This window comes from Manis pentadactyla, chromosome 3 (assembly GCF_030020395.1).
Source record: "Manis pentadactyla isolate mManPen7 chromosome 3, mManPen7.hap1, whole genome shotgun sequence".
In the NCBI taxonomy this organism is placed as follows: Eukaryota; Metazoa; Chordata; class Mammalia; order Pholidota; family Manidae; genus Manis; species Manis pentadactyla.
In genome coordinates this window covers 206,574,169-206,593,367 of record NC_080021.1, presented here as the reverse complement: position 1 = coordinate 206,593,367, position 19,199 = coordinate 206,574,169, and the positions used below count along the sequence as shown (strand labels likewise).

The window sequence follows — 19,199 nt, the reverse complement described above, 5'->3', positions numbered from 1 at the left end:
AAAACGTGCTGCCTCTGACCGGGGCAAATCTGGAACCGTTCAGCGACTCAGGACTCAGACTTGCACAGAGAGAGGTGAAAATTCTGAAGGGATTTTAGCTGATGTTGAGAGAAGGGATGTCAGACAACTTGTCTCTTGGCACTGTAGGCATGTGGGATCTCTACCTTTCAGACAGACGTGTGGCCGAGTATGCAGCGAGCGTGGAAAGCCCACTGATAAATGGTCCACGTAGTGAAGGTCTGCTTTACCAACCATGTCCCACTCAATTCCTTGTTGATCACATTGATTGTGCAGCAACCAGGCATCAGGATGCTCAAAACCTAAATAAATCACCCATGAAAATGAATTCATTGACTCCATGTAAATATGGTGCCTGTTTATTTTTTTGAGATTATTAAGTCAATCCTTATTTTTTCCTCACAATTTGTGTTAGTCAGAATTAAGCTCTCCTTGGGCACTGCAAACAGCTTCCATGGGCCTCGATTATTTTTCTAGATACATTCTACCTTGTGTTATGTGCAGAATTGTATGTAGTTGCTATTAAATTTGTAATTAAGATCTCTGAGAGAAGCAGCCATACCTTTTTTTTAAGGACTCACAGTAGGTGCTCGGTATTTACTGATCTGAATTCATTTGAATTGTCAAATCAGTTTAGTTTTCATCTGAGCTTTTTTATTGTGGTGAAATATATATTACATGAACTTGAATGTGTTAACCATTTTAAAATGCACATTTCAGCGGCATTAAGTATTTTTGCAATGTTATGCAACCATCATCACTATCATCCAGGACTCTTATATGATCCCAGATGGAAATTCCGTATCCATTAAGCAGTCATTCCCCATTCCTGCCCTCCTCCAGCCCCTGGCAACTCCCAATCTGCTGTGCCTATGGATTGGCCCATTCTGGATATTTCATAAAACTGGAAAAATACGATATGTGGGTTTTGGGGGCCTGCCTTCCTTCATTTAATAAAATGTTTTCAAGGTCCGTCCATGTTGTAGCATGCATCAGTACTTCATTCTTCAGGCTGAAGTAATATTCCACTGTATGGACAGACCAGTTAGTTTATCCATTCACCGTTTAAGGGACTTTTAGGTTGTGTCCATTCTTTGACTGCTGTGAATAGTGCTGCTATGGACCTTTGTGTACAAGTTGTTGTTAGAATACCTGTCTACAATTCATTTGGGTTTATACCTGAAAAATGGAATTTCTGGATCATATGGTAATTAGTATTTTTTTTTAAAGGTTTGGCACAAAAATAAATTTATTTGTGATAGATTCCATGACTGTATTGCTCCCTTCCTCTGAAAGGACTGCATAGAGCAGTGAATTGCCCTGAGGCGGCGGTGCTGTCCTGTGGGATGTATACTTCCTGTCTAGTTGACACTGGACGTGGCCATGTGATTCGCTTTTGCCAGTAGAATGTGGGAGGACATAGTGCATGCCTCATTGTAGCAGACCCTTCTGGAGACACTGTCTGGCTTGGCTTTTGCTCTTTTCCCTCTGTCATGAGAAGGGCGTAGACTTGAGAAAAACTGCTCCAACAGTCTTGATCCAAATGCAGACATCTGGTGAAGGGCCGAAGCCTAGCCAACATGAAATGTGGGCAAGAAATAAACTTTGGTGGTTGTAAGCCACTGGAGTTCTGAGGTTATTTTTTACCACACAGTAACTTAGCAAAAACTCAATATTCCTGAAACACTGTATTAAACAACATAAACCACACTACACTTACTGCAGGACTTCTCTGTGCCTTAACTGTGCTAATGTGTATTATGAGTCTCAGGAGGTGGACTGAATAGTTCCTTGAGTGTGTTTGATCCTGTGTGCATTTGCAGATTTATGATTCTGGGGCATATGCCATGGCAAATGCTGGAACGTACATACCATTTGGGATCAATCTTGCCCAACTTTCTGAACTCCTTTACCGCTATAAAAGTAGAGGGGTCTACTTTTTACCTTGTACTGAAACTTGTGTCTAGTTTATTGTAATGGTGCATTTATGAATCTTGTTCTCCCACCCAACTGGAGCTTCCTGAGGTCAGACACTGTGTCTTATTCATTTTCTATATCCCTAGCATCTAGCACAACACCTGGTTCAGTAAACTGGTGGGTGAAAAGACTTTCCTAATAGCTGTTGAATTGAACTGCTTTATTTTCACACACTGAGTATGATCTAGCCCTGTGCTTGATATCTTGGAAAAAAATGCAAAGAAATACAAGAAACAGTTACAGTCCTCAAGAATCACAGTTCACAGCAATGGATGCAGAACAAAATATGTGCTGGAATTAGTGGTCAAGACTTTCAACATCATCGTTCTCTTAGGATGTCTTTTGGATCTGTGTTGTTTTTCACTCAGCTTTTCTGCATACCTGTCTCTTTTGCTACTGAGTTGGAGTTAAAATAACTTCAGGTTGGGAAAGATGATCATGAAGGATGGCTCTAGAGAGGGGGAGCATGCTAAGCATTCAGCAGAGAACCACAGTACCCTCTGAAACACATTGTCTAAATACACCTTCATCCAAACACATTTACTGGGAGCCCACTAATGTACTAGATGACAGGGAAATGGGAGAGGAATGAAGCACTGCCTTAATCAAGGAGCTCACAGACCAGGAGGGACATAAACATAACATAATGCGATGTGGTAAGTGTCCTATTAGAATTTGAGGTATATGTGAGGTACTCTTGGTGGCCAGCAGAGGGAACCTGAGATTGTCAAAGGCCTCCAGGGAAATCAATAAAAAACAGGGTGAAGATAGGGAATGAATTAGTTGAATAACTAATCATGTTCTAAGCCCTTCATATGTGTTATGTAATTGATTTTGTTATCCAATTCTTTGAGATATAAATTGCATACAGGAAAATTCACCTTTTGAGGTGAACAGCTCTATGAATTTGACAAACATATACAATCATGTGATCAAGATACCACCACAATCCAGATACAGCATTGCACTTACTTTTTACACTGGACCTACAATGGAAGCTTTAATGAGGAAACTGAGAATCAGAGAAGTTTAGCCTTATAGTCTTAACTTCCCAAGGTCATGCAGTTAGTAAGAGCTGGAGCCCAGGTTGGAACAGGAGAGAACTGGGCAGTCGTGTGGCAGAATGTGGCAAGGAAAGGGAAATAGATTAGGGAGGAATTTGGAGACATGAGCTGATCTAGGGATCAGGTAACATAGATATGCAGGGGACAGATTTGGTTTTTATCATGAATTCTATGAAGTAGCATATTTTTGAATTGAATCAACCTCTTCTTAAGGCTTCAGTGGTATCCTCATGTTGAAATTTTATGAAATTGAACTTTAAAAATATGTTAGCCTCCTTATCCTTGGTGATTTCATGATTTTAGATCACATTCTCTTTTTTAAAAGTTAAAATTGTCACGAATAAGTCCCCTTTCTCCCAACTGCTTTTGTCGGTGTAAATCCTCCTCTGTTTTTATTTATTCACTTATTATCTATCATCCTCATTAAAAGGTAAGTTCCGTGGGAGCAAGGATTTTGTTTCTAGTTCCTTGCCTTTTTGGAGAGCCGAGAAGAGTACCTGGCCCATCAGAGATGCCTGATTGATCTTTGTTTAATAAATGAATGAACAACAGCATAGAGTAGATTCATAGAAAATCAAGGTTGAAAGAATTTTAGAGGTCAACTAGAATAGGGGTTGGCAGACTCTGTATAAAATGCTAGATAAATGTTTTAGACTCTGTGAGCCACACAAAGTCTCTGCTGCAACCCCTCATCTCTTTCCATGTAAAAGCAGCTATTGATACTACTTAAACAAATCTGTGTGGCTGTGTTTCAGTAAAATTAATTTACAAAAATAGGCTACCGGTCAACTTGGCCCATGAACCATATCAACTCTTGTATCTTTCAGTGTAGACTAGGTTATGTCATCCAAACAATCCCTGAACCTCAGTTCAGAGAAATGCTCATTTCTTACTGATGCTACATCGTGGTCACAAGTCAGTTGTGACTCTACTTCTCTGGTGGCATCTATATGGAACACTGTGTTCCTATTCTTATGATAACTGGGAAAAAGAAATTGATGAACCTACGTAGGTTTTGTGGCACACATCACTTGCACTCACATTTCCTTGGCTGGAACGAGTCACGTGAACCCATCTGAGTTCCGAGCATGGGGGCTTGATTTTTTAAAGGAAGGATGCTGAAGGGAGAAGCACTATGAGTTAATGATAACCCAGTTTACCACATGCCATTTGAACCTTGGGTTCTTTAGACCACAACTGCCATGTCAGCTTTCAAATCCTGCTTGTACATTCCCAATGAGCCCACCTGTTCCAGCCCTCAAAACTTAAGATTGTTAAGAAGGCTTCCGTTTTATTGTGCTGAACTTCATTTACCTATATATTTCATCCAAGGACTCCAAGTCAGTTCCTTCAGATTCCACAGGATAGATGGTACTACTTGGGAACACAAAAGCTCACTCTATCCGGAAGGGAGCCAGAACCCACCCACTTTTCCCCCAGGTAGCTGCCTTTCTTCATTTCCCAGAGTGCAAATGACCCGTCACAGAAACAAGGCTGAAGTTCTGAATGAGATCATAGCCTTTTCGCCCTTTCTGCACAGTTTCACCCGGTGAATTATCGTCTTATTTTCATTCCACTCCAATGAGCTGTCAGCGATGGATACTGTAATTCACAGCAATAGAAACACAAACAGATGGGTAATTGACCTGCATGCCTTCATTACACTGGAGTTCAGAATGGCTATTGGAGCCATAAAGTCCTTTATCTGCCAGTCTAAAATCTCCAGGCTTTCACAAGGAAGGGGATCAGTCCCACTTCTTGCAAAAGGTGCAGTCCTTTTGTTTGTCCCACCTCATGCTTTTCAGAAACGGACAGAATTTGACAAGCAGAACGTAGCAGGTACAAGACAACAGCTGGGACTCTAGTAGGGCTCAGAGATCTCTACAGGGGGCCACATTGTCATGCAAGCGCAGGTAGAAAAAATATTTCTGCTCAACCAAAATAGAACCCGTATGTTTCCCTCTTCCTCCTGGCACTGTAATAGATCGCACATTTAATATCTAATGAAATAGGTCAGAAAAGAGTAATTCCTTCAAAAATGCTACTATATTAGATAATTAGGATATAGAATAAAAATAAAACAGTGGAAAAAAATAAGGAAGCTGTACAGTTCTTCCCTTTGAACAAGACAGATTGATCCAAGGTATTCACTCACTGACCCACCTTTGCTCAAGTTATGCTCTGCTTGGAACACAATGGCTGCCCTTCTTTATTTATTTAGACCATACTCATGTTTCAGGACTCTCCCCACATCCCACATACATCACAAAGTCTTTCAAAATTATTGTCTCCAGGCTTATTTTCTTTCACCTTCATAAAAGATGACTAATTCATTCAATGTTTGAAATATATTTATTAAACGTGTACTGTATACCAGGCATAATGCTACATTTTATGTTTTAATTATTAATTAAGGCCTTTATCTCTTGTACTTGGATTTTGCGCTTGAGTGTCGAATCTCCAAGAAGCCCCTCTGTGTCCCTAGAAGGTAGGAAGCGTCTCCTCCAAGAAGTCCCCATGTATGTTTATTGAAAGAAGGAAGAACAGGCTAAGAGTTCCTAACAGCAAAAGAGCAGGATCAGGCCAGAAATGAAGGATGGACTACAATCTCCAGATCTTAGGGGCACCTTTAGGTTTGTTGATTGGGTCTTCTTCTCCAGGCATTAAATATTCCCTGGCTCACAGAGGGCAGTCCACCTGAACTAGGTGCCTGCTTTGGACAGCTGCACTGACATCATTAGAGATCTCCAGGAAGCCAATGCCAGGTTCCCCTGAAATTCTTCTGTTACATTAATGATCCCCAATGGTTGAATCTCAGTAATAGAGTAAGCCCTCATTTCTATTTCTAAATCTCAGGTATACTCCCTGTCCCTAATGGACAAGGATCCTTGATCCTTCTTGCTATAAGAAATGCTGTTGCTCTTCGGTTGGTCAGAATGTAAACTGGTGGAAAGAAGTTATGGTAGTTCCTCAAAAAACTAAAAATCAAAATACCATATGATCCAGCAATTTCACTTCTGGGAATTTACTCAAAGGAAACAAAATCACTGATTTGAAAAGATAGATGCACCCCTGTGTTTATTGACACATTATTTACAGTAGCCAAGATTTGAAAGCAACTGAAGTGTCCTTCTATCCATGAATGGATAAAGAAGATGTGGTACACATATACAATGGAGTATTATTCAGCCAAAAAAAGAGAGAAAGAAATCTGCCATTTGCAACAACATAGACAGTCCTAGAGGGGATTATGCTAAGTGAAATAAGCTAGTCAGAGAAAGACAAATACCATATGGTTTCACTTATGTGTGGAATCTAAAAAAATTAAGCAAAACAAACAAACAAACGGAACAGAAATAGACTCATAGATGCCTAGAAAACTGGTGGTAACCATTGGGGAGGGGTTGAGGTGGAAGGATGAAATAGATGAAGGGGATACAGAGGCACAAAATCTCAATTATAACATAAATTAGTCACGGGCATGAAAGCACAGCACAGAGAATAGTCAATAATACCGTAATATCTGTGTTGACAGATAGCAACTACACTAACTGTGGTGAGCATTTAATAATGTAGATAACTGTCAAACCACTATGTTGTAAACTTGAAACCAGTATAATATTGTCTATCAACTACACTTCAGTTTAAAAAAAGAAACACTGTTCCTCTGATGAGCTGACAGATCTCTACTCTGTGTCATTCTTCTCTTTGGAGTTTTTATCTTCTCTAAGGCTCTAGAACTCTTCTCTAGGGAACTTGGAAGCAAACAAACAAAAAAGATGAACCTTTAGGGGATGATGATGGCAGTGTTGGTTCTTGGCTGGAAGGACTTCTGTTGCCCAGCCCTTTGCACATGCTGTTTGCGCTTTCTAACTGTTCTGTGGATCGTTGATCCCCTAATTCCTGCAAGCCCATTAGGCCTCAGCCTGAATGCTGCTTCTGCTAGGAGAGCGTCCTGCACCGCCCCTACTGCACTCCGGGTTAGGTGCTCTTCCTTTGTGTCTCGCGACACAGCGCTGGTGTCACTGCTTCCAAGCAGCTTGACACATCCGTCTCCTTGACTACACTGTGAGCTGCCTACCTTACCCACCCAGGTATCCACGGCTTGGTGCCTGGCACGTGGTAGGGCTTAAGCAACATGTGTGGGAAGGAGGGAAGAAAAGAAGGAAAGTTGGAGGAAGGAAGGAGGAAAATTGAAGTACAAACAATGGAATGATAAAGAACGAAGACCTGTAGTAATGACTATAATGCTATTAAGAGAAAATGCTCTCTTGGCATGTATCCTGCTGACCTAAATGAGGCTACTCAAGGAGGATTTTCCAAGAAAGGCTCAATTTGGTCCAGGTAATGGATTATGTTCTGATAATGGTGGAAGTGGGGGATCCTAGCACTTACTGAACACTTAATTGTGCTAATGTCTTAGTCTGCTAGGGCCACTGTAACAAAATACCAAAGACTGGGTGACTTAAACAAGAGACGTTTATTTCTTACAGTTCTGGAGGCTGGGAAGTCTAAGATCGAGGTGTTGGCAGGTTTGGTGTCTGGTAAAGGCACGCTCCTGGCCTGCAGACCGCTGTGCCCTCACTCTGTGCTCATGTGGCCCTTCCTGGGTGGCTGCTCATGGGAGAGAGAGAGACGGAGAGAGGGAGAAAGAGGGAGCACCCAAGCATGCACATCCGAGAGCATTCAAGCTTTCCTGTCTTCTCCTCTTATTAGGGCATTAAACCTATCATGGGGGCCCCACCTTCATGACCTGATCTAAACTGAATCATCTCCCAAAGGCCCCTCCCCATCTAACACCACCACTTTGGGGGTTTAGGGTTTCAACCTGTGGACTTTGGGAGGACACAAACATTCAGTCCATAACAGCCAGGTTCTGGCTTAAGTGATGTTTATTCCTTTTCTCCCCTCGTTGACTCCTCGCAGCCTTCCCAGAAGGTGGTCATTGGGATTTTACCTTGAAGGGCATGAAAACAGAGTTTCAGAGAGCCTAAGACAGCCCCAGAGGCCACTCAGCGCCAGAGCTGCCCCAGGGACCCTGAGCCCCTAGTGTGCCTCCTGCCCCAGGAGAGCTGGAAGTCCCCAAGGCTTCAGAGATCAGCCAGAACCCCTGGGGGCGGGTCCTGAGTCTGTTCCTCTATTTACAGAGCCTCAGGCAGGTCATCTTGCTTTTCAATCCCAACATCCTCAAAGCTTTTAAGGACAGCTTTCTTTCTTTCCAGTTGGTATGAGAAAGAGGCTAGTGCATTCCTTCAACAGACGAGTGCCTGGAGCTACACTGGGTTTGGCCTTAAGTTACACTCTGGGAGGAGGGTGTCTGTGGAGGACAGACAAGACCCTCGCCCGCATAGAGCCCACTGTCTAACGGGGAGGTGGAAAAAGACATGAAAGCAAATGAAGATACTTTCAGTCAGTGACTAATCCTTGGATGCAGACAGAAGTGGAGATTTAATTTGGGTATCTGGGAAGGTTGGGATTGTAGGAGAAGGAGGCCGTGCAGAGATTTGGGGAAGGTAATATATTCTAGGCCCAGCGAAGGATGACTGCAAAGAGTGTTGAGTAAGACGTGCGACGCAGGGACTGAAGAAAAGGGCAGGATGCCTGGTGTGTTCTGAAAATAGAGACTATTGGAGGAAGAGGAAGGAGGGAGGCAAGGAAATAGAGCTGTGCTTTCATGTGGCAGAGAGAAGAAATAATATCTCAGACACAAGGACTATACGCGGAGGACAAACAATATTGTGAATCTTCTGTGTGAAGGTGAGGTCGGGGGAGGGACTGGGGAGGATGGGGCAGAAATCAGGAAGAGAGAAGGAAGCTGGCGGGTGCTCCCCCATCTCCAGGGCCCACTCACTCTGCAGAGCAGCGAAACACTGCATTTTAAAGTAGCAAGATTTTTTTTTTTTTACTGTATAGTGAGATTGGGGCGGGGAGGGGAAGTACTGCATATATGTTCAGCAGGGGTGAGTTGGCGTGTCAAGGAAACTCTCAACTATTGCCTTCCCGGGCACTGTGAGCCAAAATTTATAGGCTTGGCAAGAATGGTGGCCTTTTTCTCTCATTTTCTCACGTTTTCCTCTGTGTGTGTGTGTGTGTGTGTGTGTGTGTGTGTGTGTGTGTGTGTGTCTTTGGGAACTGTGGGGACAGAATATTCCATCCCAGCCGGCAGCTGTATATCTTTCACACAGTGGTTCCACAGGCCAAATCCCGCTCCACATTATTTATGACTCCCATTGAAGCCGGGAGGCTTCAGGCGCCGATCTAGCAGGTCAGCAATGAGCCTCTTCGTCGGACACAGGTCATGAGGAGACGACTGGCGCTGACTGCTGTGTGAACCTCCGCTGCCGTAGAAATGGTTATGTAACTTTAAACAGTAATGACATTTTGCAGAAAAGTGCTTCTTAATTGCTATGTCTTCATTATTCTCTTTCAAAATTGCCCAGGAGATTCTGCCTCAGAGACAGCTCGGCATGTTCTGAGTTTCCATTTTTAAAAAGCAATCAGTTTTGTGTTTCAGCTGCTCCCAGAAACACCCACCCCCCGCCCCAAAGTTCATCTGTTTTCAGTTGCATTAAATGGGGTAGGTAATACTGCCTTTTGTATCCTTGCCAAACGGAGAAACGATTTGACGCAATTTTCTAAAAATGCTCTCCCCAAATTCCTTTTGGGCTGGGACCAAGAATAGCATATTTTATCCCCTATAAAAGGGAGAAAGAAAATGATGAGCAAGCTAGAAAAATAGGCCCGAAGAGTATAGTCTATAGAGCTCCAACAGAAACTTAACCCCAATCCGTAGACTCAGATGCCCATCGGGGATTGGGATGAGCTAAAAATAAATTTCGCTCTGGAAGTGAAAATGGTGAAACAGATAAAATGACTCAGTAATGCAGACTCTGAAAGAATTGTAGACTTGGCTTAGAAGGGACTTTACTGCTTGATTTGTTTTGCCCCATCTTTTGGTATGTGTACCTCATCCAAGTAAGCCCTTCTGAGCCATGCGTCTAACTCATATGACCCCTTGTTCATTGGTGTGGAGCTCACCAGGCTGGCAGGAGACCACTGCTCAGGCCGTCCTGCTCTGTCTGGTAGAATGCCTTCCGGGCACAGCGGCATACGGTCCACCTCCTGAAGCCCCTCCCACCCGTGCTGGTTCAACAGGCGCAGAATTCTAAACCCTTCTTGTGAAATCTCTCCTGATATCTAGAGAATGCCTTCTGAGTATTTTCTTCTGATTAAATGCCCACAGCTTGTTCATTTATTCTAAGGTCCTGTTGAAACTTTTAAGAACTTTGATCAGAGGAGTGACATCTTCCTCCCAATCATCATCATCAGCAGCATCAAAAATAGGAATATATGACATTTATTGTTTGCTTGCTATGTGCCAAGACTTGTTTTTAGACAGTTTGCAGGAATCCATTCACTTAATCCTCTCAACAACCTTCTAATGTAAATATTAAAAATACCTTGATTTTAGAGAAGAGAAAATGGAGCCCTAGATAGGCTGAATAACTTGCTTGAGATGTCTTAGTAGTAAGTAGAGGAGCCTGTTTCTAGCAATGCTCAGCATTTTAAATACTTTATAATAGTTCCTTGCCATAAGGCTTGCTGGAGGCACAATCTCCTTTCCCACAATGCCCCTCTGAACATAGTCTTTTTTAGCTGCCATGTGGAGACAGGTGGAAATGATCAGGCTTTTTAAAAAAATAATTTGAAGGTAAGAGAAGGAAAGATAAACATCTAGAAACTATTGTGAAGTAGAGAGTGAGAGCAATGCTGAGCTTATCCAGCAAATCCCTGATGAGTAGGATCAGGGGGTGTCCCCGAAGCATGAAAGAGAAAGAAATTTAATCCAAATAACACAGCTCTAATACAGGGGGTAGTAAAACCCTTACGCCCATGTGCACTGGTGGCTCAAACTTTTAGCAGCTCCAAATGAGGCAGAGAGAAATGCCTCAGGTCAAAGTGCCTTAGCGAACCAGGGCCAGAGCTGTCCTCTGGACGCCATGGGAGGCAGCCTGCTGTGCTGACATCCCAAGGGTGCAGGATTAATGCTCACGCCCAGATAAATCCTTCTCCGTCACTGGCTCTCAGGATTCAGACTGACTAGTCAGGTATAGAGGAAAGGCCATGAGATCTGGTCAAGAGGGTTCAGTTGATAACCACAGGTTAGTCACGTCCCCTCAGTGGGCCTCGGCTGCTTCATCTTTAGAGCAAAGAGGAGAAAATTCTTGTCGGCGTCATCTTCACTAATTATTTTTATGATACATAGCCTTAGTAAGTTGTATCACTCTCCTTACATCACTTTTACCCTTGAAATTGGCCAAAGTATCCTCATTATCCACAGGATAAAGTCCAAATTCCTCAGCATATTTAAATAAAGCCCTTTGCACTCTGGCATCTATCTGCTCCTTTTCTAAAACCTGTTCTCCTATAGCATCACACTCCCCACCCCCATCCCCGTCCACCAGCAGCAGCACCCGACTGTGGGACGCTTTGGTCTTTGCTCTTTCTCACTGGAATGTGCTTCCTGTTCTTTTTACATGAGCTCTCATTCACCTTTCCGCCAGCCCAAGGCCCATCTCCTCTGCAAAGGTCTCTGCTACCTGAGCAGTGTTATTTGCAGTCTTCTGCTGTCCTGTTACCTTGCGTGGCCATCTCTGCCCCAGGTCTGTGAAGCTGTGTTCTGATGATGTGTGTCCATGTCTATCCCTGCGGATTGTATCTAGGCTCCCTAAGGGCAAGATCATGTCTTTTTTTAATCTCTATAGACCTAGTGCCTGACTCAGGACTTGTGCTTCATAAAAAGGGTTCCTAAATATTTGAAGATAGGAAAAGGGAAAAAATAAAGGAAATAAGGGGAAAACACAATAATCTTGTGCTCTCTAAGGGTTTTCTCCCCAAATGGGAACAGTATTTATCAGATCTGGCTTGAGCTTCAGTTTTAATGTAACAGAATAGAGCATGCATTTCAGAGGTGGCCGAGGTCTGACTTGGGAATTTTAAGTAGAAGCGACGGAACTGGAGGCCTCGCCAATTGTGCCCTGTCTGGATCTAGGAAGGCCCAGAAATATTCTGGTTACGGCGCTCAGAGAGAAAACTAGCAGCTTCAGGTTCCTACGCGTCACCTTTCGGAACTGTTAATGAAACACTTTTTTTTCACCTTTTGTTTTCCCTTCCTTGCTGTTCTCAAACAGGTCTTCAGATAATCTTCCCTCAGTATCTGCAAGAGAAGTTCATCCAGTCGGCCTTGAGCTACATCATGTGCAACGGCGAGGGGGAGTATGTGTGCCAGAACAGCCAGTGTCGGTGCCAGTGTGCAGAAGAGTTCCCGCAGTGCAACTGCCCGCTCACCGACATCCAGATCATAGAGTACACGCTGGCCAACATGGCCAAGTCCTGGGCCGAAGCTTATAAGGACCTGGAGAACTCAGGTAGAGAGCCTCAGTACTACTGCACGCGTGGCCCAGGGCCAGGTCTAGACAAGAACTGTCTAGCTGGGGTCGGGGTCACTGCGAGGGACACCCACTCTTTCACTTCAGAGGGTCCAGAGCCAGGTCTAGCAGCTGTCATGGAGTAGACGCTCAATACATCTCCACTGAACAGAATAACAAACAGCATTACTGAGTTTGTACTCCTGTGCTGTATAGACTCTGGAGACAGAGTAATGCCACCCAGTGTGTAGGAAGCCGCTGGAGAATGGAGAGTCAGAGGTATTTGTACTGATTCCTGAATCCGTGTGGGTGTGCACGCAAGTATGTCTACCTGGCTCTCTAAATGAACACGTATGTGTGTAAATACATATATGTGTATGTACATATATATGTAGATATTGACACAGTTATAAATAGCCAAAGAATTCACAGACTCTCAAAGTTGGAAGTCACTTTTCAGGCAACTTAGCTGTTCCCTGCTTTTCATGATTAAGAAAAATGAATTTCAGGGAAGGAAAGTCAGTCACCCAAGGCCACAAAGTAGATGAGGGTCAGAGTTGGATTTTTGCCTTCATGGAGCTTCTAGTTCATGGAAAGCTGAGCATTAGTCATATAACCATGCAAATACTTGCAACAGTTCTGGTATGTGTGTAAAGGATGAGAAGAGCTGGAGGCTGATGGGGTTAGGAGGGTCAGGAGAGGCCTCCTGGGAAGGAGACTTTGGTGGTCGTGCAGAGGTCAGAGGGTGAGCCCAGGTGGCCCAATGGGAGGCCATCACAAGGTGCCTTCAGGAGAGATGACTGGGAGGTAGTAGGTGTAGGTAGTAGGTGGTATAGGTGGTAAATATGGGAATTATGCAGTGATGCTGAGATATTTAGAAGCAAAAGTTAGCAGGGCTTGATATGAGATTGGCTTTGAAAGTTGAAAACGAGGGTATGAGGTCAGATCTGAGAACTTCTTTTAGGCATGTTTGTCAGACAATTTGATGGATGTTCCCCCATTCGCTGAGTTAGAATACCTGGCAGCTTTGGAAAGAAGACTGTACTCAGTCCCATGAAAAGTTTGGGAACCCTTGAGACTTCTAAGAGAAGCCACCTAGATACTTGGCGTATAATATGTGCTCAGATTAACTGTTAAGGAAATGGACATATGTATACAGCATTACTGTTTTTAAAACAACTTTGTGTTCCTTAAATCCATTACAACAACTGCATTAAAGTAAATAATGACATCCCTGTATCACAGAGGAGGGATGGTGCTGAGCCCAGTGTTTTCCCCAGGGTGACGTCGTTAGTAAATGAGGGTCACTAATGGAATCCCTGATTCCAAATCCAGTGCTCATAGCAGCTTTTGTCATTTATTAATTCCGCTTCACCCCCAGGCCTCAGTTCCCTCATCTAATAAATGAGAGGGCATGTTTGTGTTTTTAATATTTGAATTTATTTAAATCTTTAGCCAAGAAATCCTTTGATCAAACAGAATCATACCTCGGAGCCACTGTGTACCACAGGTAAAAGACGAGCTCTGTTGGGCTGTGTTTGAAAACCACTGGTTTGCAATGAACTCTAAGCCCCCAGCCTGCTCTGGGAGTGCCTGGTGCTTGAGTCTGTCCTCACAGGGTCAGGGTCGTGCAGCTCGAATGGAGCTGTGGATGCCTTATGAGCCTCTACTCTTTAGTCCATTTAAAATCCTGGGAATTCATAAAAGAGAGGGTCACGTTGGAAATGTATTATGATAAATATTTGGCCGTAACACAAGAAGCATTTGATAAAATGCTTTTGTGGAGTGACTCTACTGGTGGCTAATAAAATGCAGGGCGGGGGTGGCGGAGAGGCTGTGTGCACAGGCAGTTGAGATCTTTAGCACATAATCCTTATTCCCAGGGAAGGGAAGCTGCTTTGGGTGGGGGGTGGGTAAGGAAATGCAGAAGAAGCCGGACAGTAAGCTGAGGAGGCCATGAAAATGATTCACGTGTCATGCTTTCTCCACACAAGAGCACACCTTCACTCTAGATATTCTGTACTTACCCATTTGAAATGGTTTTACCCATTAAGGCAAACCCATCCGTGTACACATGTATATGTGGCCCATTCATGTGTATTTTCCTTGTCTGCATTTTCAGCCCATGGCCTTTGTGACTCAGCACCAGGTAATTTGGAGGGATTAATGACTGGCCACAGGTAAAAGCCATTGATTCATTCCCTCATGACTCGAGTGGCGGTGGTCAGATAGGACCTAGTTTACATCCACAAATGAGGTCTACAACTTCTTTTGTTGGGAGAGAACCCTTTTACTTTCAGTCAAGAAAATTAAGTCATTTTAGCTTTTAGGTTATATATTCCTATCTGACCCAAATTCACCTTCAATGATCAGTCTGTGAATTCTTTGGCTATTTATATCTGTGTCAGTATCTACATATATATGTATTTACACACATATGTGTTCATTTAGAGAGCCAGGTAGACATACTTGCGTGCACACCCACACGGATTCAGGAATCAGTACAAATACCTCTGACTGTCCATTCTCCAGCGGCTTCCTACGCACTGGGAGGCATTACTCTGTCTCCAGGTCCAACAGAGTCTGTACAGCACAGGACCCTTCACCTTCAGTGTTCAAGCCCTCTACAATATGAGCTGCAAGTCTTCCATGGCAGGGAGGTGGGCTGGCTAAAGCAGCCCAGACTCCTTAGGGCCAGTCTCCTGCCTCCAGCCAGCTCTCTGAAAGTGTCAGTCAATGCAGTCGTGTGTTACCCTGTCAGCCTTACGCTACCATCCGCTGAGCACTTTCTGTGTATCAAGACACAGTCCTGTATCACCAATCCAAGGCTTGCATTAGATGCTATCGTACCTGTTTGACAGACGGGAAACTAAGGCACTGGGGAAACTGAGGCATGAAAGAATAATGGCCATACAGCTGTTCAGGAGTCGAGATGCAGCTGTACCTCATGCGTGTCTGACAGTGATGACGTGTCTGAGGTTTTCCCGGAGTCAGAGCCTCCTATTTGCAGCAGCTTTTGTTGTTTATGTTTTTTTTTGCGCCCAATGCACTGATCTTCTCTGTGGTGATGAGAGTAACTGCAGTGTGCCCAGTCAGAGCATAGGATCGAGAGCCGGTCTAGAGTTCTGATTCTACCACTTACTGGCTCTGTGGCCTTGCTAAGTTAATTAACATCTCTGTGTCCTAGTTTCTATAGAAGGGGGCACTAAAAGGACCACCTTGTAGGTTTGCCGTCAAATCATTTATATCTGTTAGGCATTTAAGACTGAGCCTAGTGCTTATTGAGAGCTATGGAGGGTTTTTTTTTTTTTAATGAAATGAGTGCCTAATGTACTCAAAATTTCCTTCTAGGTTTTATATTAAGTTGCAGATTTCAAACACACACACACACATATGTGCAGAGTATTTACATGTATATGTATATGTATATATACATATGCAAAACCCAACCTAATTTTCCCAATAGTTGAGGGGGCTTTGTGGGAGGTAAATATTACATTGGAAACTGCAGCTCGGGTCACTCATGGGCTGTTCTCTCTTCAGAAAATCATTTTCCCACTGTGGGCTTCAGTTTCCCTACATGTAGAACAACAAAGCTGACCTGGATCATTTCTGAGGGTGTTTTAAGTTGTAGCACATGCTGACACTCTGAAGCTCAGCCTCCCAAACTGAGGCAGAATCCTGCACCCAGAAGTGCCGAGAGTTTGTCCCCATCTCTTAAGCTGGAGTTCACTAAGTGTGGCGTGCCGTAAGCGGTGCCTGCCTGCAACCTCCAAGAGCCTGGATCACACAGTGGGGAGTGGAGGGTTTCAGCTCTCTCTCAAACCTGCAGATACCATCAAAGAGAATGTTTCAGTTGGTGCTAATATGCCTTTAACACCCCTCTATCACTTGCTTCTTTCCCAGATTTCCAAGTGAGAGCAGGCACAGGGGTTTGATCATTTAGCAGGCAACAGTGTCTGGCTAGAACTTATTATTTTCCTCATATTTATTTTCACACTTTTATTCTTCTAGCTCCCATTCCACTGAAAGCATGTGATAGTGGGTTTCTAATGTGGAATTGGGTAAATATTTGGTTCAATTGATTCAAAGAAAATATTAAGTAATTGTAAGTACAAGTGACATGGGAATATTACAGTGTAAAGTTGGAATTCAGATGACAGGAGCTTGGGAAACCCTGTCTTCAGCAAGGACGCAGGGTGCAGATTCACTCCTGCAGTAGCAAAGTAGAAGAGCCCTCTCTGGAAGGGCAGTGGTCTTTGCACTAACCCCGTAAGAGCAGAGCAGACTAGAGCGGTGTGCTGAGGCCCCAAACAAGCTGGCTTTATTTGCAGGCCCGCTTTATTGGTAGGTGGGGCTAGACATTTGGGGCTCCCTCCGATGGGGACAGTCATGCTCAGCCCTCCCCCTTGGCCCTTGTCTCTTGCTAGATGAGTTTAAATCGTTTATGAAGCGTCTCCCCAGCAACCACTTCCTGACCATCGGGAGCATCCATCAGCACTGGGGCAATGACTGGGACCTGCAGAACCGCTACAAGCTCCTGCAGAGCGCCACGGAGGCCCAGAGGCAGAAGCTCCAGCGCACCGCCCGCAAGCTCTTCGGCCTCAGTGTCCGCTGCCGTCACAACCCCAACCACCAGCTTCCCAGAGAGAGGTAAGTGCCGCCACCTGCCCCAGCTCCTGCAGGCTCAGACCTGCTGCTAGCTTAGTTCACTGTTGCAAAGGCAAACACAAGGGGGTGGGGCTTTCGGAGGTGGCAAGGGAGGCCTTATGTGGTCCAGGCCAACGGTTTTCTGGCTTATCTCTGGCTTCGCGCCTCCTGGCTCCAGCTGCTAGATTTCTTCGTGTTTCCTGAATATACCCTGAATGTTCAGCCTCTGTGTTCTGTGTCTGACTGAAGGAGGGAACTAATAGCCCTGACTATTCTGTGACATTATTCTGGTTGCTTAAAATGTATTATCTATTTAATTTTTAAATTGCTTGGCATAGCAGATTTTAGCATCCCCATCTTAATGGTGAAGAAACTGGGTTAATTAATTAATCAATCAGCTATTTATGAAGGGCTTTTGATCAGGGCCTGGAGTAGAGGGAGCAGAAAGGGTACCTACCAACAGTGTCTGGCTAGAACTTATTATTTTCCTCATATTTATTTTCACACTTTTATTCTTCTAGCTCCCATTCCATTGAAAGCATGTGATAGTGGGTTTCTAATAATCGGGTAAATATTTGGCTTAATTGATTCAAAGAAAATATTAAGTAACTCTAAGTACAAGGACATGGGAATATTATGGTATAAAGTTGGAATGCAGATGACAGGAGCTTGGGAAGCCCTGTCTTTAACAAGGATGTGAGGAGCCCTCCCCTAAGGGCATTGTGCCTCGATGCCTCGCTGACCTCATCCCAGTCCCGGCCCTGCCCACCTCGTACAGTGCCTTCTGATGAAGGGCAGAGGTGAACCAGACAGACAGGGCGCGCGCCCCCACAGAATGTAGGGTCACTCTCAGGAAGCCCCGTGGAAGGAGCCGGGTCTCCAGTCCAGGTCTTTCAGACTCCGTTCTCCAGGGCACTTAGGAGCTGCATCTGGAGTTTTCTGCCATGGTGCCTCTAGCGTTTGCATGAAGGCATCATGGGAGGGCAAGAAGGCAGCCTGGGGGCTGTGCACCCTGCTTCAGCGAGAGCAGCCCCACTCATCCGTTTCATATTGGGGCGCTCTGCACTGAATTTTGTTTAAAGAGATCCCTTCTTTAAAAGACTGAGGCTAGGTCACAGTCCCTTAGCAGATGCTGTGTCAGCCATGCATTTATATACATGATGGCTACCCCATTGCACAGATCAGAAAACTGAAGCTCAGGGAAGTCCAGTAATTGGTCTAAAACTGTAGTGTAAGCTAGTGGTTCCCACCTGGAGGCCATTCTGTCCCCAGGGAACATTTACAAATTTCTGAAGCCATTGTTTGAGTGTCATAATGGATGTGGGGGTTCTACTGTACAGGGCAGTCCACACAACAAAGAATAATCTGGCTGAGGTCTGGAAATCCTGATGTAAGAGGAAGCGGCAAGATGCCCGCTGTGATTGACTCTGACTCTCAGTACCATGTTCTTAGTCACCCAGCTCTACAGGCACTCACATGAAAAGCCCCTATACTCTCCTAAGGAGTCTCCCTCCACCCCAACCCGTTCATGCACTCATCTTTCTCTCATTTTTCTAGACTCAGATCAAATGCCGCCTCCTCCATGAAGTCTTTCCTGATTGCACCAGCCAATACAGAAGGCTCCTTATTTTAAGACCCCTTAATCTAAAACACCTGCTCCAGTCTGCATATTACCTCTATTTCTCCATTATGAAACCTCCTCCTTTTCCATTTGCCTCTGCTCATCTCTGTTTTTCCCCATTCCCTCCTAGTCCATTGTTCTGCACTTAGTTTGTGGTAATTATTTTGCAAATCAAATAGAATTTCTCCTGGCAGTGGCTTGCTTGTTGCAGAATCAGGGACTAGGAAAGGGGTCTATTCCATAATGACTTCCTCGTCATCTGCAGCAGTGTCACCACGACGGTGTGTCTAAAGCAGGTGCCGTTTAGATCTACTAGGTATCTGTCACACCACCTGCATTGGGCGCTGGGGGAGATTCAGAAACGAACACAGTGAACGGCACTGCGAGCAGTGTCGGAGGAAGAGCTCTGTTGGCAGTCAGGAAAAAGTTCCCGTTTATACA

General features: G+C 44.4%; 1 protein-coding gene across 1 annotated transcript in view; it reads left to right on the top strand.

Moving 5' to 3' along the window:
* The window catches only part of BRINP1 (BMP/retinoic acid inducible neural specific 1), a 173,030-nt gene that overhangs the window by 131,702 nt on the left and 22,129 nt on the right, over positions 1-19,199 (top strand). The window contains exons 6-7 of the mRNA XM_036915504.2: positions 12,251-12,487; positions 16,918-17,140. Of these exons, the coding sequence (XP_036771399.1) occupies positions 12,251-12,487; positions 16,918-17,140 (460 nt within the window). The remainder of the gene's footprint in view (positions 1-12,250; positions 12,488-16,917; positions 17,141-19,199) is intronic.